Source organism: Anser anser (assembly GCF_964211835.1).
Source record: "Anser anser genome assembly, chromosome: 12".
Taxonomy (NCBI): Eukaryota; Metazoa; Chordata; class Aves; order Anseriformes; family Anatidae; genus Anser; species Anser anser.
The window spans coordinates 5,669,233-5,689,467 of NC_139733.1; the positions used below are offsets into that span (position 1 = coordinate 5,669,233).

The following is a 20,235-nucleotide window of genomic DNA, read 5'->3' on the forward strand; positions in this document are numbered from 1 at the left end:
TTTTTTTTTTTCTTTTCTTTTTTTTTTCCCCTACTCCCCCTTTCCTATTATCTCTGTTTCAGTCATTAGAGGACTGTACCATCAAACTCAGGGCAAGGGCATGATAATCATTGATAATGGTGGTAAGAATCAGTTGTCAGCCAAACAGATGTTTTGGCTACCAAGTAGTGCCTGCTGTTTTTTAGCAACAGCAAAGTAATACTATTGTGTATTGGGATCGTGATTTGCTTTATCCAGATGCTCGTGCCATGTTGCACTGTTACATTGCCAATTATTCCACAATTTTTAATGGCATATTAAATTTTCTCTTGTACAGGTAAAACTTCACATTTGTGTTTGCTGAATCTCACTGTATTGATTCCAGACACTTACTCCAATAGCTGAAGATCAGGCTGAATTAAAATCTTATATTCCAGAACACTAAAGTCCCCTTATTGTGATCTGATTTTAAAATGTTCTAAGTGCACTGTATTATCCTAATATCTGATTATCCTACTAATTAAGGAAAAGTTTAAAACAGATGCTACCCAGCAAAACTGCTGTGCAACTCAGCTGGTATGATTTCTCTTTTTCATGGAAAACTATTGAGAAATACATTTTCATCCATTTTTGCACTCATAATAGCTTCACTTTCCAGTGCTTCACTAGCTTGTTTATATGAATGTTACATTCAATTGTGCAAAGTCATGCTATAGCACATCTACTGCTTCCTCTTTATTCTTTAAAAAAGAAGAAATTAAATTAATGTGGCATGACTTTACTCTTGACAAATACATGTGGACTCCTTATTTTGCTATTGGCTGGATGCTCTACAATTGATCAAACAGCAAAAATTCAAATAACAAATCTGTAACCAGTTGGGAATTTGAAGCTCGCCTAATCTATAATTCTTCTGCTCCTTTCTTTTTCCTTTAAGAAGGAAAGAAGAAGAAAAAAAAAAAAAAACAGAAAAATAACCTGTCCTTCTTAAGTCCTTTGAGACTTGTTTTCCATGATCCATGAGTTCTTAATGATAATCATTTAATGGTTCAGATTGTTTCAGCTATTTCCTTCAATACTCCAGGGTAAATTTCCTTACAGCTTGCTAATTTGAATATATCTAGCCCAGCTGAACACATTTAACCTATTCTTTTCTTACTCTCAATACTCCAGTTTGTTGCTAGTTTTAATTGTTCTATGCATCTGTTAGGAATTAACCTTCTACTGTGAAGACTTAAGCAAAGAATACATTGAACAATTAATCTTTTTCATTGTCTTCTGTCATTTCCTCTTCTTGGTAATATTGTCCTATCAAAGTCAGCTCCAGTGATACACTCTAAACCATTACCTAGATGCACTACATTGGTTAGAGAATGTATCATTAGATAGTTTCACCTTGGTTTAATGTTTATTGAAAAACTACACTGACCTGAGGTAATCTAGAGTAGTGCTTCTTCACATGTTGTCTAGCCACTCTTGCTCTTCCATGAGACATGAGACAGCAGCACACAAAACCACTAGGAAAAAAAAAAGAGTGGCTCACTTGCAAGAAAACACACAATTGAGGAAATGAAGTTTTAACGTAACAGTCCTAGCTTAGTTTTCTTGTTTGTAATTTAAAATATTTCTGGTTGTGCTTTATAAGATGGCCAGTGGAGCTTTCCTCTGAAAAAGTTGGAGGAATACTGCTGAATGTACTGTAACAGGCAACTGACAATGAGGCTTAGTATGTAACTGGCTTTCTGCACGATCTCAGGCTAATCACTTACCTCCAAGCCCAATGCACCAGCTTCCCCCAATCAGTAAAATTAATCTTGCTGGTACTGATTGTTGTAAGGCATTTTAAGCTGTTTGTAGAAAGACCACTCCTGAACAAACCTTCTCTATTGGATTGGTCATGCATACTGTTGTAAAACCTGAGAGCCGAGAACGCTCTGAATATAGCAACATGTTTTCTTTGGTAAAGGTGCAATTTGGAGACTGAGATTTTATCTTTGAAACCACATTTGAAAGACATATTAAACGCCCAATAAAACATGTTGGATTCTTAATCCATTGTGCAATTACTCATTTCAAATTATAGAAGAAGCATTAAAACGCAGCTGGGGTAATTTCTAAGAAAATCAGAAGATATAATCATAAAACAACATTCTTGTGCCCTGCGGTCCTAACATATGCAAAATGCCTACTGTGCTTGAGGAGGTCTTCTGTGTGTGAGCATTGTAGAACTGGATTTTGAATAAGAAGTTCTTTACCATGCAGCTATCCAAGTGAAGTTTTCTTCCTCTGGACATCGAGCAGAATGTACCCACTGTCTGTGATTTAAGACTTACCAAGCATGCCAAGAATATATTAACTTACTCTTGGCAGTGGGAATTGCATTTGTGTAACAACAAGCTTTAAAACCCTGTTAAGAAACATTGTCTGATCTGTAACATGGGACCCATTCATTTTGTTGTTGTTGTCATTTTACTGAAAAGAAAAAATAGTTCACAAGACATTTTTCCAAAAATCTGTAGGGTACTTTGGAATGTCCTTTTTTTTTTTTAATTAAAAACAACAACAACAACAAAACAACAGATTGGGTAACAGCTCCATCTACTACTTATTTAAGGCTTGTTTATAATGTAAAGGAGAATGTTTGTTGTAAGTGTCTCCTAGACACGCTACTGTCCCTACACTATCTCACAATGTGAATTGCACAAGAATTTCAAAACCACTGCCTAAAGTTAGGCTCTTAAATCTATATATAAGTATTTAGAGTCAAGTTGCTTGTTGCTCAGCATTTCTGAATTCCAGACCTTGTATTCATTTGAGTAAATACAGAGCAGAGATGGAGAAAGATCAGGCAAGGGACAACAAAAGGCCAGTGAGCTAAAGCACTCACCTGTAATGCAAGGAACAAATGTTTCAAATCCCTGCACTACTCTCCAGATGAGTGCTGTAACTTTCAATTCTTATTTATTTATGCAAAGTAGAAGAGATCCATCAGGGAAAACAAAAATAAAAATAGAGAACCTTACTGCAATGGCTAAGATCTCTGCCAGAGCTGAGGAAAGCTAGGTTCCAGTACAATGGCACAAGAAGTCTGAACCTGTGTTTTCACTCATGCCAGGCAACTGTCCACACAGGGAAATATTTCTAGATCAAGGGCTTTTCTTGATATAGTAATGGAATTTGTGAACAGTCTCATATTTGTTCCAGTGCAGACTAGAAGTTCATTTTGTAGCTTACATTTATATTTGCTTATGCAGAAATGAACTTCTTGCTTTCTGCCCCACTGTGATCATTTTTTTGACATCTTGATCACGTATTCATGCTCAGCAGGAAAACTGCCTGTAAGTTCTCAGTTTTCTCGCATTCAGAGCTGTTGGAGAGGTTTGCTGCCTTATGGAATTGGCAAGATGCTCCTTCCTGAGATGCCTTAAGGTTGCCATTGACCTCAGGATAGCTGCAGAAGGCAGGAACAGCTGGGTCTGCATAGCTCTCATCCCCTGGCACAATGGTTTCTGGGGAAGGAAATACTATTATAATTTGTATTCTCAGCCCCTTGGCTGCTAACCAAACTATCATAACTCTAAGCAAGACAGACACTCACACCCAGCAAGGGCACAGGACGGATGCAGGGAACAGGAACTGGGGACAATGGGAAGGATCTGGGGTGCAGCAGCAGCCACAACAGCCACAAGCTGTCCTCTAGCTAGCCCTGAGAGTCAGCTCCTTGTGCAGCTACTTCGTTATGAAAAGATATGAAGTAGAAAAAGCAGTTGGACACACTCCTTTGTACAATAAAATCACCTCTCTCCCTCTTTTCTGAATAACGCCAACAACTGAATCTTCATATTCCTGCAAGTGGAGGTTAGGGGATTTTTACTGGTACAGAGGGAAATGTCTCAGTCACTGAAAAACAACCAGTTGGCCCAAGCTAGAGATGGCAGAGTGCTGGCAAGAGATTCACATTGTGCTTATTATGGACCATGGATGTATTGTTTCAAAACGGGTAGTAGCAACACTGTCTGTCCATTTTCACTGTTTTTAGTGTCTATTTTATTTTTTAAAAATCTTTGCGTTAACTCGTCTTTGTAAGTGTCTTTTCTGCATATTTGGGACAGATATTCCCAGTCTTTCATTTGGGATCAAATCCTGTTCACTTTGGGCTCACACAGTACTCAGACAGTACCCAAACTCCTCACACTTGACCGTATAGTGAGGAGTACCATTTGTGAGCAATTCGACTGTCTGCAATGGGTCGCGGTTCAGTTTGGGAGGCAGTGTACACAATACTAAAGAGCAACATGGATTCTAAAGAATGCTTCTGCTACAACTCTCGTGAAGGTTTGCTCTGTAGGCCTACTCTGTCCTGCTGGCACTGTAAGTATTGCTTTATGAATTACTGAAGAGTGAGTGGTAATGGTCAAGGACCTGAAACTCATTCATTATTATATTTCATTCTCTGGAGGCTGATTCTACAAGTAGTCCTGGTTGAAAGGTGATTTCACTAAGACTGTGTGCCGGCAGAAGCACTTTTGTAAACAGAAATGTAGTAGAACAGAGTAGAGACAGGAATATTCAAACAAGTTTTACACCTGGAGTTCTTTTGTATTGCCTCTTCTCCTTTGCTAGCAGACACTTTCCAGTGCTCAGGAGAGCTGATCTGGATGAAAATGCAAAATGGGATGTGAGATGAGGAAACATCCAAAGGAGACTGAAGATGTGATTATACTAGTGAACTGAATACGTCCAGTTCTTAAGCACTGAAGCCAACTGGCATAGAACAACCCATGTCCCTTCTACTAAGCTCCAATTCTTGTCTGATTGAGAGCTGCTAGAATCTAAACCATAAGCACTTAGCTCATATCATATATAACACAAATGTGATTTTTCTCCAAACAAGACCAACTGCTACATTCTAGACTTGGTCACAGTTTTGGAGATTTTTCCTTGGATTCAGAAGGTTTTGGACCAAACTCTATATAAGTTGGTTAATTACATTCCAGGCTTCATATTGCTTAACGTATACAGCTTTACTATGTACAAACGGAAAATTCAGTGAAGAGTGAACATCTATGAAAGATTACCTATAAACATTGTAATTGGGTACTTTACAGCCCATTCTTTCCTTCCCCATCATATATGTATTAAGTTGTATAATCTTCTGTAATGACAATTTAGTGAGGTAGCACAAAGTAGAAATACATTGCACTTATATGGCACCTTGCAGGTATGTGCCTCACAATCTTCCCCAAAGAGCAAATTAAAGGTTGCGTTTATGGGCATCAAAAAATAGCTCACATCAGAAAACATTCACTTTATGAGTACAGGATTTTTATTGCTGGGTGCCAAAATTACCCTCTTAAGAACTTAGACTATCCAAATAACTCCTACATACCACCTTTGTACCTCTGTCTTGTTTTCAAAATCTGTATTTGAGTATGATTTCATCCACTGTGGTTTCATTTTGGTATAATGCCATTGCCTTTAACGATATTATACTAACTTTGAACTATACTTGCAAGCAGACACTGGACCTTTGCAATTGTAATTGCAGTTATCACCTCTTGTAGAGTTCAGGCAATAATGAAGGTAGAGAACTCCCAGTGACTGAATTTCCCATTATCCTTTTAAATTTACATTTATTTAAATAGCAGCTGCATGATCAAAAAGAGATTCATTTACTAAGCATTTAGTATGTTTTAATTTTAATATTTTTCTTAAAACTGTTTCTGATAGCCATTTGCACTATGTTTTACCACTGGACTGCAAGTAAGGCTTAAAAATAACACTCAGGGAATCTTATTCCATAAATTGCTTCTGCAACGGAAAAGCACTTTAAAAGTCTAACTTTCCTTGAAGCCAGCTTTAGTACCATTGTTCCCATTTTATTATAAAGGTTCACAGACTACAAATACCTAATTTTTGTACCTCAATCTGCATAGGCAGAGAGTCTGAGAGTCTGGAATTAAAGAAATGGATGCAGAAGAGCCTGTATAATATGGCATCTTGCCTGTAAGAGCATAGCTATTATGTGTTTGGTTGCCTATCAGCCTAGAATTAATCATGGGGGCGGGGTGAACGATGACTCTTGTAAAATGTGGAAAAATGTGAAATCTAAAGAAAATAGAAATACAAAATATGTGCAGAAATATTAAGCTAAATAGCTACTAGATCTTTTCATTAAGGTTCAGCTAAGAAATAGCAAGAATAACCTGGATTCAGGCACACTATAACCACACTATTCTTTGCATAATTATTCTATTTCCAGGACAAACTGTAAGGAATTTTGTGAGACAATGTTCTCTCTAAAAGGACCTTGCTGTACAGATGGACAAAATTTGGAATTTTTAATTTCAATAGTTTTGAATTTCTGTGCATGTCTGCATGAATGTTTGGAACCCTCCATGTAGATTACATCCCATGGTTTTGGTTCTGGGTCATATACATAAAAAGGAAGAACCTTAGCAATCAAAGTTTCATAAGAATAGCCAATTTAGAGGGATTCATTGAGCAGTCTGTGCTACTCTTTTGTTATTAAATACAGGCCAAACCCCATTTTTGGGGGGTCTAGAACCCAAACCTTGCCCTTGTTGAGATCCACCTCCTTCACTCTGCAGTACTTTTTTATTTAATATAATGGGAAGAAGAGAGATCTCCTTTGCCAGCAAACAGATGTCCTCCAAAAGGATTTTACTAACTGATCAATTGCAAAATCCCTCACTGCAATCCCTTATAAAATAAGATGCCCTCTGTCCTTCCTCCCACCCCAAGGTTAGTTGCCAAAACTTACATGCAAAATTATTACTGTAATGTTTTATAGTCACTGGGAAAAAAAAATAATATCCATTCGGTCTTGCAGAATGATGTGAAATGAATCTCTGGCCTCAAAAGAAAAAAAAAGTCTATTAAAAGTAGCTCTTTTTCCTCCCTCCTCCCTCTCCCAGGCCCCTTTTGCTCCCCTCCCCCAACAATAAAGGATGTTTTGGAACAGCCTTTTCAGGAAACATTTCCACAGCAAAATGCAGCATCATTTATAATATTTAAAGCTACATTTTTGTTGAGATGGCTTGGCAGGCTTTGCTTGCAAATCTGGCAGGATATGGCCAGCTGAGAGTTAGCACTAACAAACTGAGGATATGCTGACACAACAGAATGCTTTAATCATCATTGCAGCAAGCAGGACAAGATCTTCTCCTGCGCTGCCAGCTCTTCCCAGTGTGAGAACCAATGGTGCTGCGTATTTCTCTTTCCCTCCCCTGCCTCTAGAGAGTACAGTTTTCCCTTGCTGTTTCTACAGAACTAAAAAAACCTTGTTGGGTAACAGCATATAATATAATGAGCAATGGATATTCCTCTTGGCCAATGCTGTTATGAAAATGCTGCCCATTTCCAGCACAATAAGGAAGCTTAATAATTAAAAAGACAGTTCTTAAACAATCTTGAGGAACTATGTTCCTTTGCAGCTAAGGCTTTTCTGCTTTACCATGCATGCCCTCTACTACAGCAGAGCTGAAAGTTATATTCCGTTAACAAAATCATAATTAGAAACTTGTCCCATCTGAGAGTTGAGAACTAATTTTAGACATTTGCAAAACTATTGAAGTAAATTGGTTTCACATTTAAAAGAAGTCCCAAATAATTTAACCCCAAAGATCTAATAGTTACTGCCTTGAGTGAGGCTTGCATGATAGGGCCCAGAGAATTCCTGCTGTACGATCCAGATGAGGTCCAGTGCAGAGACCGTGCTCTTCCTTTGACCTAGTCCAGGATTTGGTACAACAAACATCTAAGGCCTGTGTCATGAAAGAGTGTGAATTGAAGTAACTTCGAGTTTTGGAAGCCTATCAATGTATATACTCTGATTTCTTTGTTTAACCTGCAAGCATAGTCTCATAATGCAATTGGCTGTTGCAAAGTATAAATGTAGAAGTCTGTAAGAAGCAGCCTAAGCCGTGGGGCTGGGTACTGATCCGAGTATTGTTTCTCATCTGTGGATCCTGAATAGGGCAGCATAAAATTTCTATGCTGCATCTTTCCTTTGCCTGCCTTGTCTTGGTGTGTAAGCAACTTGGAACGGTGTTGGTCTCTATAAGGCCACGCATAGCAGGGCTCTCTAATCTCATTTAGGAACTTTAGGTGCCTTGCATACAAACAAGTATGATTAGGATACATTTCACAGATTACATACTGCATGTGTAAGAGAGTTGGTATCTTCACAAGCCGCAGCTTTCATACAGAACACTAAGGTCCAGACAGTGGGGTACCTTAAACAGGGATACTCTGTATAGTCCTTGAAACGGAGTACATTTTTGCCAGGTCTGAAAAATGAGCAGACCTAGTGAAATTACACTGTCTCTATATCCTGAGATGCAGTTGCTCATAGCATTTTCCATCTCTACACTGAGACTTCAGCAAATATTTAGCAAACACCAGCTCACATGCTGAGCAGATATCCAGCTGATTTTATATAGCTTTGAAAGTAGGAGTGTGGCAGAAGCAACTGATGAAATAGAGGGCCAGATGGCAATGCAGAATTAACCAGAAGCAAAAATACTTACATTTAAATACTCCTTTTATACTGGAAAATGGGTGCTATGGATTTTGAGGCAACCCACATGGTATACAAGCAAAAAGGTAGCAAGTAGCAATTTATTTTCTGTCTGGAGTTCTTCCACCCACTGATTACTAGCTACTAGTAAGTAGTGGTTGCTGGTTAGGAGCTGTATTATAAATGAATGTTATGCATGTCCTTGCTTATGTGTACACACGCATATATAATGTTGCTATATTGCAACTGAAGGCTTGGAATCTTTCCCTGACTTTGTTTGCTTGTTGAGTCAGTCATTAGCTACTGATTGTTTTCTTAAAGCTGGTGAGCAATATTTAACATGAGCTGCTTCTCCAGCCTAATTTCATAGACTAATTTCATATCTACATCCTGCATATGAAAATGAATAATCAGAAATTCAGAAATTGTTTTTGCTACAATTACCAACTTGCTTAGGGCTAGTTAGTGCTGATGAGTGTGAAAGGATATTGCTCTATTTATGTAGTTGGAGACACACCTATGCAACTGATTTTTAAACACCATAGGCAAGGCAGTTGGAATGGGATTTAAGAACAGGCACATAAATTTTTCCTATGCCTGAATGAAAAGCTGAAGCATTTGACAGGTGTATGATTAAGCTGCTGCTGATCCAGGAGGCTTTTTTTTTTTTCTTTTTTTTTCCCCTATCTTTTTGGTTTGGTTTGGTTTTTGTTTCCTTCCTTCTATAAATCTCTAGCTGCAGTTTTGTATTGCTTGTTTACAAAGTTGATGTTACCTTCATTTAAGTGAGAGATACTGACTCACATTTAAAAGGGAAAAAAATCCTATTAAAATGTACTCAACTTCAGAACAGAGTTTACAATTGCAAATCAAATATTGAATCCTGATCCCCTAGGGTTTAACTGTACCAGTGGTGAATTGAAACCAAGAGCATGTATGCTGAAGTGATAGAGCAGGGCAGGCCTGCGGCAATTCTGAAGTTCTGTAACGCAAGTCATGACAACACTTATCAGGAAGTCCATTTTCTAGGCTTCAGTATTTTAGACTACTGAAGGGCTGCCTATGTTAGGAAAAGATTATGTTAATATCACACAACTCACTGCTTCCTTTCATGCAGTGCTGAAAGACAGTTAGCTACCTGCATTAGTAGGGTAAGTAGTTTTTCATTGCTGTTATAGAAGCAGTGATTAAAATGGTCTTAATGGACCTTTGCGATAAACTGCCTTGCGATAATAATGGTCTCGCTGGGCATGTTTTTGTCTCATCTGAATTTTCATTTTCTGAAATTCACAGCAATATATTCTAGAGTAATGGTGACCAATGTGCGTTGTCTGAAGAAGCTCTCATGTTTCCTGTTAGATGGCGAACTTCATGCTTCTGCAAGAAACATTTTGTTGACTAGCTGATGCTTGACATAGTGATGGAAACAGGCAGATAGTTGCTGGATATGTGCAGGTATACCCAATGACTTTCTCTAGACACGATTTGCCTCCAGCTTTTTTCTACCGAAAAAGCCTATCAGTAAAATATAAGACTGAAAGCTCAGAAGTTGTAAAACCTCTGGAAAGGTACCAGTATCCCACTCAGCCCATCATCTCTAAGATGTTACAATGTTGTGAGCAGATGACTAAGGAAGGACAGTAAAACACAAGGAAAATGAAGTTCTTCAAAGAAAGGCATATACCAGCTGTTTCTATTTTTGAGTTGCTAAATGTTTTTAGTAGCACTGAAGATCAAAAAAAACAAATTGTTCATTCATGGCATGGCCCACTCTAACCAAAACTCCAGAGAGTCTGAAAATATTACAACCTACTTATAAACTTCCATTAGCAAGTTTTTTGTTTTTAATAAATAAAATCCCATAGAAACAAAAAGTATTTACAATTAGATCAAAATTCTGAATATAATTCACAAGAGAAAACACTATTTTTTGAGAAAATGTTTTCATATCCTCATAACAGTCATTTGTTCTAAATTAGTACATAGCAATTGTCCATTAAATGAACATTTTTCCCTTAAGACCTATTCTTGTAGAAAAGTATTTTAGGCAAAACTTCCTAACCATGATGTAACTGCTTAGAATCAGAACACTTCTGTGATTAGTAATTCACATAAAAATTAACATTTTCCTTGGCTTGAGGAAAACGTGATGAATAACTATCAAAATGTAAGAGAAGCCAGGATGTAGGGAGAACAATATATTTTATTAAAGCAGCTTATACAGTTGAATGAAAAGTATAGACTTTTGGGCATTCAGTGCCTTCAAAATAATAAAGGATAACACCTGTTCCTGCAAATCTGCCTCCTCTTTTTTTCTTTAGACCATTACCCTACCACTCTCAAAATATATGCATTGTATACGTCCATATTGGACTGAAATCCTTAAGCAGTGCCACTGCTAAACTGCTACTTTCAAAAATATTACCACTTGCAATAAAATAGAATTAAGATACACAGAAGTTCTTCCTGTAACAGTCATGAAGTAAATTTTATTGTCAATGCATCTCTTCCACTGTCCTTTTGAAATAATATTTCATATTACTTACGTAAGAACATGCCCTAGAATTCCTCTTTATTTAAATCTAATTCTGATATCTCATTTCTAGTGATGCTGATGTGAAATTGGATTGTGTAAGAAATGCAGTCTCGGGTTAATAAATTTTGCAGTGTATATTATTAGGAATTATTATTAGGACTATTGTAGGAATGCAGTATTGGAGCTGTAGTCCATCTCAGTACCAGTCAGTCTCTGACACATTCTCCTATCCAGGGGGTGAACTCTGTAATTAAATAGAGGTTCTCCCACTGAGTGGTAGATGGCAAAACTTCAAATGTCCAGTGTCCAGTGGAAAACAGATTTATAAGAGAGAGAATACTTTCTTTAGAATTGTAACAATCATAAATTAGTGTGCATGTAATTCCTGTCAGAATCTGATGCTCAGCTAGCACAATGTGCCTATCTTGAAATGTGCAGGAAACATGCAATCCTGAGCATCATTAACATGCAACATTCCATTTGCTTTAGGGCAATCTTTTCTAAGTTACCTGAAATGATCTCATTGTGAGCTTAGTGAAGATCAAAGCTGCTCACTTTAGCCTCACACTGACTTCATCTCTCTGCAATTTCATCTGTGGGTTTTAAACCTTGAGGCTGAATGATCCAATTCTCCAAACACTTCCTGGTGGGCATAATGCTTACTACTGACCATAGGCCCAGGGGTTATCTGAAACAAGTAGTAGGAAATATTTTCAGGTACATAAGGCATGAGCATAAGGATTTATTTTAATATTTAACTCTGCCAGCCTCTATATTGCATAATTTGCACCAACTTAGATTTCTAAGGTCCACACTGGGAGTAAGGCCAATTTAGACTCACTGAACATCAAGTCTACTCACATATTCCCACTTACATTTCCTTTTGGGCTACTTATATATCACCACTGAACTTGTCTAACTAAGTTGAAGGCACGCTTTTTGCTACATAAATAAAATCTGGACCTTGCGGGGAAACTAACTGTATTCAGTTGAGGACCGCACCTTGTTTCAATAATGTATGTTACAATCAGAGGCATTTTTTTGCAAAATTCCCTCTCCAGGTCCCCCAGTGTGGACCACACCTGCTTGACTTTCTCAACGGTCACATTCACAAACAGTAAATGTGGCCACAGTCCATGTGAATCTAAGGGAATCTCTCAACTGCACTGAGAATACCAAAAGAAGATTGATTTACTCACTCTCCTGTGCTTTGCTCCCAGTGGAAATCTTAGATGACATTATAGGGCAATATATATAAAAAAATTAACAATCTTAACAGCAGTGAATATCTCAAAGCATTCTTGTTCCCGGTGATAAATAATGATAGTTCAAGTCAAACTAACATAGTAGGGTTTCCATTACAGGTTAATGTTTTCAAGAATGAATTCAAACCTTGCTTTTGTTTAAGAGGAGTCACTCTATTCCAATTTTACGTGACATTTTGGCTGAAGATGTTTTTCAGTGCTAGTTCATCAAATAATTTGGGAAGGTCTCAGGCCAAGTGGTATTAACCCATTCCAACTACAGACAGTGGCTGAAGGCTGCATTAGCACTAGCTGCTGTGGCATGTGCACTGCAGGCCATGGGGAGGCAGCTGCACAGTGCCTCCACACAGGCTGCTGCTCACCTGCCTCGGAACTGCATGAGCAGAGTTATCAACAAGACTGCTTCCTAAGAGTAATGAGCAGTGCATATTCTTTCCTTACTCGATTTTTGAAACAGGGTCAAGTTTTTGGTTTTTGGGTTTGCCCACAAATGATGGGCCTAATTCTTGCTTACACAAAGACCTTTCTAAAGAGCTGTATCAGTGTAAAATTATATTATGGTAGGCACAAATATTATCAGACCTGACTTGTCTAACTTTTAAGGTCTCACAGGAAGTTTCACTAATGTGTGATTCAATTTTACTGTTATTTTGCTGCTGCCGTGGGAGCACAGAATCAAACATAATACTTAAAATATTTCCCTAGAAATGTTTAAGGAGAAAGATTTTTATTTTTAAGTTGAAAATTTAACTGCGTGCTTAACCAACTTCAGTGAAGCAGTGAAGCAATCATACTGGACAAGCAATTTTAAGAAATAAGATAGTTAAAAAAAATTAATTTTGAAAATACTGCCAACAATTTCATGATATAGATATTTTTAATATTAAAAGTAAATTGTAAATGTGTCTTTATAAACAATATGCATAAAATAGATCTACTATACTAAGCTCTCTCTTTTTTAAATGCTGTTTCACAGTAATTTCTTAGGTATGCAAAGTTTTCCCTCAAAGAAATAGTGCAATCTGAAGAACATACATTATGTCAGCGGATTAGAACTACTATCATCATTAATACAAGTCTTTATAGATTTCTTGTAGGAGTGGATGAAGACTCATATCTGTCTCCGTTTTCTTTATTATTTGCAACAGCTGCACGTGTTCCGTTACAATCTGTCTGAGGTCCGTCATTTTCTGAAGCAATTTGGCAAACAGCTGTGATGACTCCGGATGATTCAGTTTTAGCTGGAGCTCCAAAGCTTGCAGCAGATTGTCTTGTATATCTTCAATAGGCTTCACATTTAACAAACCTGGGCGGTCTAGAAAAAAAAAAAAAAGAGCTTTACATTTATGAATAATATGGAAACACCAATCTCATTTATTAATTTCTTAAAGATTTCTTAGTATATTAAACATTTACAGATAACACTTACTGACAACTGTTTGACAGCTTAATGTAATTATTTGTAAGATTTTGCTAGAATTTGGTAAAAGTATTAAAACTAGTCTTAGAAACTGTTCAAGTATTTCTGTGGTGCATTCAGAGATAGGTTTATACAATACTGAAATGCATTTTTCCCGGTAAACTTGGAATGTCTGTGGAAAAGAACAGTGAGATATACTTGGAAGATAAATCATCTGTACCAGGTAATTCAATTTATGAAAATCAACATATACTCAAGCAGATTTGCATGTAGTTGCTACCATTAAGAATATTTCCTTTTAATGTGCATGCTAACTTATTAAAAGAAAAAAAAGCATAAATTCAACTTCCGTGAGAGACATATTCCATGACTGAGTTCAGTTCTGGACAGATGCAGTCATACTAACCAGAAAAAATCTAAAAATCACAGGTTCAGGTCTTCTCCGCACCCAAGTTCCAGTTGCTATTAAGAAATCTCATCATAGCTTTTAGCATCAGTTTAGCCACATATGCTTATGGCAGTGGAAAACTGAGAGATGTGGCTTATGCAGAAGATGACTTTTCAGGGCTCATGCCAGCTGAGCCTTCCCCTCCATAAGGAGGAATCTAGGATGGATGTTTACAACCAAAATCAGCTACTTGCACCGCCACAGCTGTGAGTCCAGGATTTTCTTTGGCATATCTTATTATTTGAAAAGAAGCAAATCTTTCCTCATCAACCATTATCATCTTTCAGAGTAATAGCTGTTCTGTTATTTCTGTCTGCCCCCGAGTATCTTCTTAAGTGGTTGTCATTATTCTTTAACATAATTCTCTATTTTTTTTCTAACTTGAAGTAAGTTATTTAATTCTACAGCCATGAAAGCAAAGGTTGCTTAACATTATGAAATCCTCACATATGGTAATCCTCACATCTACTGGGTAAGGCATCCTGATTATCAAGAGTATTCCAAGAGAAAAAGTCAATAATTTAAATAACATTTTCTGTGTAGCCATGAAATCCATTTCATAGGTTGATCAATAAAACGTAATGCCTATAGCTAGCCTTAAGTTACTTTCCTAAGGAAATACTTCCCTTTCAGAAAGGTCAGGAGGTTGATCTACATTCAAAATTTTAAAAATAGGCTGCTATTTCCTATGATCTTAGTAACCTTTCTGTGCATCCAGTTCTACTATATAACCTTGGCTTGTGTTGTATACTAGAAAAAAGGCTGGGAGAAAACCAAAATTCTTTATAAATACTTTGGGGTTTTACCTAAAGAAGAAAAAATTGCAGTGTAAACTAAAAGGCAAAGCTGGCATGGAAACAAACAAGTAGACAAGCCATGAATATATTTAAGTCACTAATTAGGAAAGGGCAGCTAACTCAAAGAAGCAAGGTTTTAGAGCTTTAAGAAGATGGAATAATGGCAAGTTTGAACATGGAGCTTGGTATTTCTTTGACTGTGGTTTAATGATGTGACTGCCTTCTGCTGTTAAGTGACCCAAGTGACTCTGTGAAACAAGATACTTCTTTCCCTCTGGTATTTCATGCTAATAAGCCATTCTTGTCTTCCAGAGGTCACTTATTTACACCATTCAACTGATAACACCATAAAATATGGTTCAGAAAGTCCGCAAGTAAATATCAGCAAGCAGGAAACTGTTTCCAAACAAACTGTTTCCAAAGCTCCTTTTTATTAATTTACTTTGGCAATATAACTAAGGCATTTTAAAAAATACTTAGAGCATTTTTAATAAATTGTAGTTATTTATTTTTAGATTACATGCTGCAAAATCTAGTTGCTTTCTTTATATCTTTCAGAAACTTCCCAACCTGAAGTACTTAAAAACTGACAATTTTGGCTTTGGGTTGCGATAGCTTTAAATTTTACTTCTGTGTTGCAGATGAACTCTGAACTAGCTGGGTATGACTCAGTGTACAGCGATATAAAAATCAAGAAGCACAAAGACTGTGGCCTTGATTTCCTCTGAGATTAATCTCCATTTGCCCCCTGCTTCTTTTGCGGTGGGAATTTTTAGGGTGTGAGTTTTTCAGAAGTGAAACCCAATTCAAACACTGCGCTCCCCAGTGCAACTTTTAGAGTGCAGGGAGCAAACCCAGGAGATCAGTATCGAGACTGGAACTTTTCAAGGAGCCCCTCGAATTCGGGTGCCCTAGGTCAGCTGAAGTTCAGTGAGACTTAAGTGCCTAACATCCTTAAGCTCCTTTGAAAAACCCAGTCTAATGGTTTTATAATGACCCAGTGGAACTACAGTCAGAAAAGATGACTATGACAAAAGCCTAGGAGATCATAAGATGTTATTTTTAAATAGGCCAAATCAGGAGGAAGGAAAATTCCCATTGAAGGCAAGTGAGATTTTTCATGAATGAGAACTTCAGGATATGGACATTATTTTTTGGGTGTTGACAGTTTGCTATACTTTCTCAGTAAAAATTTCTTACAGAGGAAAATGCTGTTTCTGTTCCAAGAAACATATCTAAATGAGCAAAAAAGGAAATAAGAGGCAAAAGCTTTATTTCAAGTTGTTGGCAAATACTTCAAGTTGTTCAGATGCTTTTAAATGTATATGATTCAGATTCATTGGGTTACAATAGGAAAAGATGTATTTTGTGCAGTAGGGAGAATGCAAATGTATGAAGCTCCAGGTAGACGAGGCATGTGGAAAAAAATACAAAGGAAATGATTAGCAGTAAGCCTTGAGAAAAACTCAGGTTGGGAACAGGGAGAAAGAGAAATGGGAGGAAACTAGATGAGACACTGTGGTGGAGGCCTCTGAAGAGGACAGAACCTAATAGGCTGTTTGAAAGCTCTTGGAGAAAAGGGCAATGTGAACTTAGGAGGGATGTGAAAGAGCAACAAATGAGTTGTAGAAGGACATTCTTATGATAAAATGAAATTAGGTTACAGAAGGCCAAAGGACAGGTAATTGATGTGATTAAGGTCAGAGATGACAGTGAATTGGAAACCATTTTTATGCCTCTCTGATAAACAAGATCATTTATTGAAGTTTTCTTTTTTTTCCTGTGTGCTTTTTGCTACCTGCCTTTAATCCTTTCAGACTAAGAGAGTACCATGTTTCCCTTTTTATTATTACTTTTTTATTCAGTTTTTGTTAGGTTTTCATTCATTGTCATATTTGCTGTTTCATTTGAACATTCTGCAGGAAGCTGTTTAAAACTAAAAAAGAAAAATGTTCACAGTGACTGGGAAAGACTAGTAACCCTTTAGTTTTGGGTGTCAACAGTATGACTTTGTGTAAATTTATGTCCTATATTACCTCAGGGAAAAATATTTTGTTTGATATTTACTTACAGATTTGGATGCTTCTTTCATTTTCCTAACAGTAACTGTAACTTTTCCTGTTCCTCACACATGAAATTGCCATCTGCATGCTTTTATCCATGCCTTTATATTTTTATTATCTTCAACGAAGATAATTTTGCATTTAAATATACATTCTAATATCTTAGTATGATAAAACAGGCAAAGATATGTCTGAACCGAACAACTGCACTACTTTTTTGCTGAGGCAGATATGACTTGGCAGTTTGAGTTTTTCTTCCGAGACAGTCACATGTACTGTAGTCACCAGAATTGTGGTTCAAAGCCCACAGTGGTTATCTGCACGTCTTGCTCTGATTAGGAAGCATTTTGTTGTTGTTGTTCTAACAGGTTTGCTAGAGCAGGATTTGTGTAAGAGTCAAAGATGGACCACTTCTAGGTACTATTCAGTGATAAAACTTCACCTTTTTTTGACCTCAGATTGTAGCAAAATTATTGAATGTAATATTTAAACAAGCCTCAGTTATTCACAGCTCAAGGTTCACTGTAAAGAACACACTCACTCAGAGACCAGAAAAAGTGAATATAGCAGCATTTCTGAATTGCAATACTAGTTTTTGTGTTGACTAACAGAGCCTGGGTCCTCACAGGCATACCCTATCACAATTCCCCAGCACCACTACATGCTGAACACTGTATAAGATAATGTACAGGAGTTCAGGTCCACCCATAGTATGTAAACATGCTATAGAATTACCTTTTAAGCTTTTTCTTACTTTTTTTTTGAGTGAGTTTGTTCTACTTATAAATGTGGATCAAGCCCAGTAAGTCTTGGACAAACCCAAACATTCACCTCATTCTCCTTAAATCTTCTTCTTGTGACAGATTTTATTTTCCCCTCAGCGGTACATAGTATTTTTTAAGATGCTCCAAGTTCTTTAACATTTTTACCACGACAGTCGCTACTGGCTGAGGAAATACCTCAGTGGCACAGAGGTATACGAGAGGGAGGAAAAATATCTCCTTGAAAAATGTTTTCCTTATCCCATTTTACCAAAGTGTATTTTTCAAAGCTACTATAACTAAAAGAACGCTGTAATGAAAGTTTGGCATTGCTGTTAATGGCATAAAGTATTTCTTTCATAAGAACAAGGTAATGTCTTACTGCTCACACACAGTATCTCTGTCTCATCAGTATTAAATTAAGAATATTAGGATTTGTTTGTATTTACAGAAATATTTTAAAGTAAAATATACAGACATTAAGAACAACCTTCAGCTTTGCAATAACGAGCTCACAGTAACATTTGGAATCACTGAGACAGCGTGGCTGCACCGAGCACCTCAGAAACAATAAAATGGTTGTGGGAGTGCTTTCAGTTTGTTGCTGTTACAGCTAATTTGTCAGTTTCTTGTTACTGCTACGTGTACTACAAAAGCAACTATTTTGATATCAAAAGGTTGAACTGTTTTATAGGATGTGTGACAAATTTCACTTCATAATGAAAAGCTTTCTACATGTAATATTCCAGCTGGAATTCTCTCTCTTTCCCTTCCCTCTTTTCTTTAGAGCTGCACAGGAGATAGCACTCATGGAGACGGCAGCACCAGCATCAATTTGATGAGCAATGACAAATTCACTTCCAGCTAGGATTATTTTTTGTTTCACTAACTGGTTTTCTTTTTAGGATATCAGTACACAGGATTTCTTGAAGTGACTTAAACATAACGGTATTACTGGAGCTACTAAAGTCTTTGAGGTAATACGTACTGGCTTTAAAATCCTATTTTCAGTGATATTGTCCTATTTTGATATTCACAAAATTCTTACAGAAGTGAAGTTATTACAGGAAAAAAAAAAGAGTATCTAAGACATCTGAGAAATAGGCTTTCTGTTCCAGACCATGGAATGTATACAGTTCAATACATGTAGCATCTGGCTCTAAATTAAATGATAAAACCTGTTCTCTAATTGTCAGCAAAGCTTAATTGCTTTCAAAATATAATCTCAGTTTGTACAAATAACTATAATCCTTTTTTTGAAAAAAAAAAAGTTCTGAATAAAGATAGTGAGAGATTTTTGGTATCACAAAATTGAAGAATTTTTCTAGATAAGACTCATTTATATTTATGGAATGTATTTACTTCAGAGTTATTTAAGAACTAATTGGTAAAACTCAAAAATTATTCTTAAAAAAAAATTCTTGATAAAAGTGGTTTAGTCTTTTTTTTTCTCCTGATCATTGTCCTCCAGAGATCTAAAATGTATGATTAGTTACATCATACCTATTTCCTCTAATGTAAACCAAACATCACTGAAGTATAGCAGATCTAGTTTTGCAGATTGCAAGTTCCCTTTTTTCAATTAGGATTGCATTTTAAGAGGCCTGTTTCTCATCTGTTAAATTTCATTATATTAGAAAATGCAAAATACTGGCATGTTTTGTGTAGTGCCCTAATAGGCTTGTATAATTTCTCCTCCCCCATCAAAGTCAACCAAAAATACACCAGTAACATATTTTCCCTTACTGAATTAATTCAGAGTCTTCGGGGATCATCGTGTTCAAAGCTTTGCACGAGAAAATGTCTTCTGGGAGCGGTACTTGTTTGAAGTGGATTTAGTTGGTCTAATAACCCATACTGTGATACTACATTTTTACTGAATGAAACACAGTGCCAGAAGTAATTTTCTGTGAATTTAAATGTATAGGAAGCTATGCATAGCAAGCAATGCACTCTCAACAGGATGTTTCATTTTAGAACAATAGCATGTGGTTGTTGTGTTTGATTGCTTAAACATAATTTAATAATAAAATACTCTGCATTGCTCTGTGGAGGATCTGAATTCAGAACATTCAGCACATTCCTCTCATTGATATCTGCACCACCGGTCTAAGCCAAGATACACACAGATCAGTTGGGTATAATTTTCTTTGTGCGATATCACTAAGTTGATACGATTGACCAAAGTAAAAGAACCTCAATCTGACCTGAAATGTATATCTGATATCACATATTCTTGGTGGGAAGGATTCTAAGTGAATGAAATCTGGGTAGCTAAATCCCAAAATAGCTGTATAACCTCAGAATCAGATAAAACATATTAACTTTCTCCAACATAAGCTGAAAATTCACTGCCTTTTAAAGAAGTGTTAGAATTACTGTAGTCTGATACCTGGACTTTCAGATTCATGTTTCACTCAAACC

General features: G+C 36.7%; 1 protein-coding gene across 2 annotated transcripts in view; it reads right to left on the reverse strand.

Moving 5' to 3' along the window:
- Positions 1–10,337: 10,337 nt before the first annotated feature.
- PPARG (peroxisome proliferator activated receptor gamma) overlaps positions 10,338–20,235 on the reverse strand; it is a 60,973-nt gene continuing 51,075 nt past the window's right edge. For both annotated transcript variants that reach the window (XM_083796295.1, XM_083796294.1), the window contains exon 7: positions 10,338–13,637. In XM_083796295.1, coding sequence (XP_083652421.1) covers positions 13,390–13,637 — 248 coding nt within the window. In that variant the 3' untranslated portion in view covers positions 10,338–13,389. The remainder of the gene's footprint in view (positions 13,638–20,235) is intronic.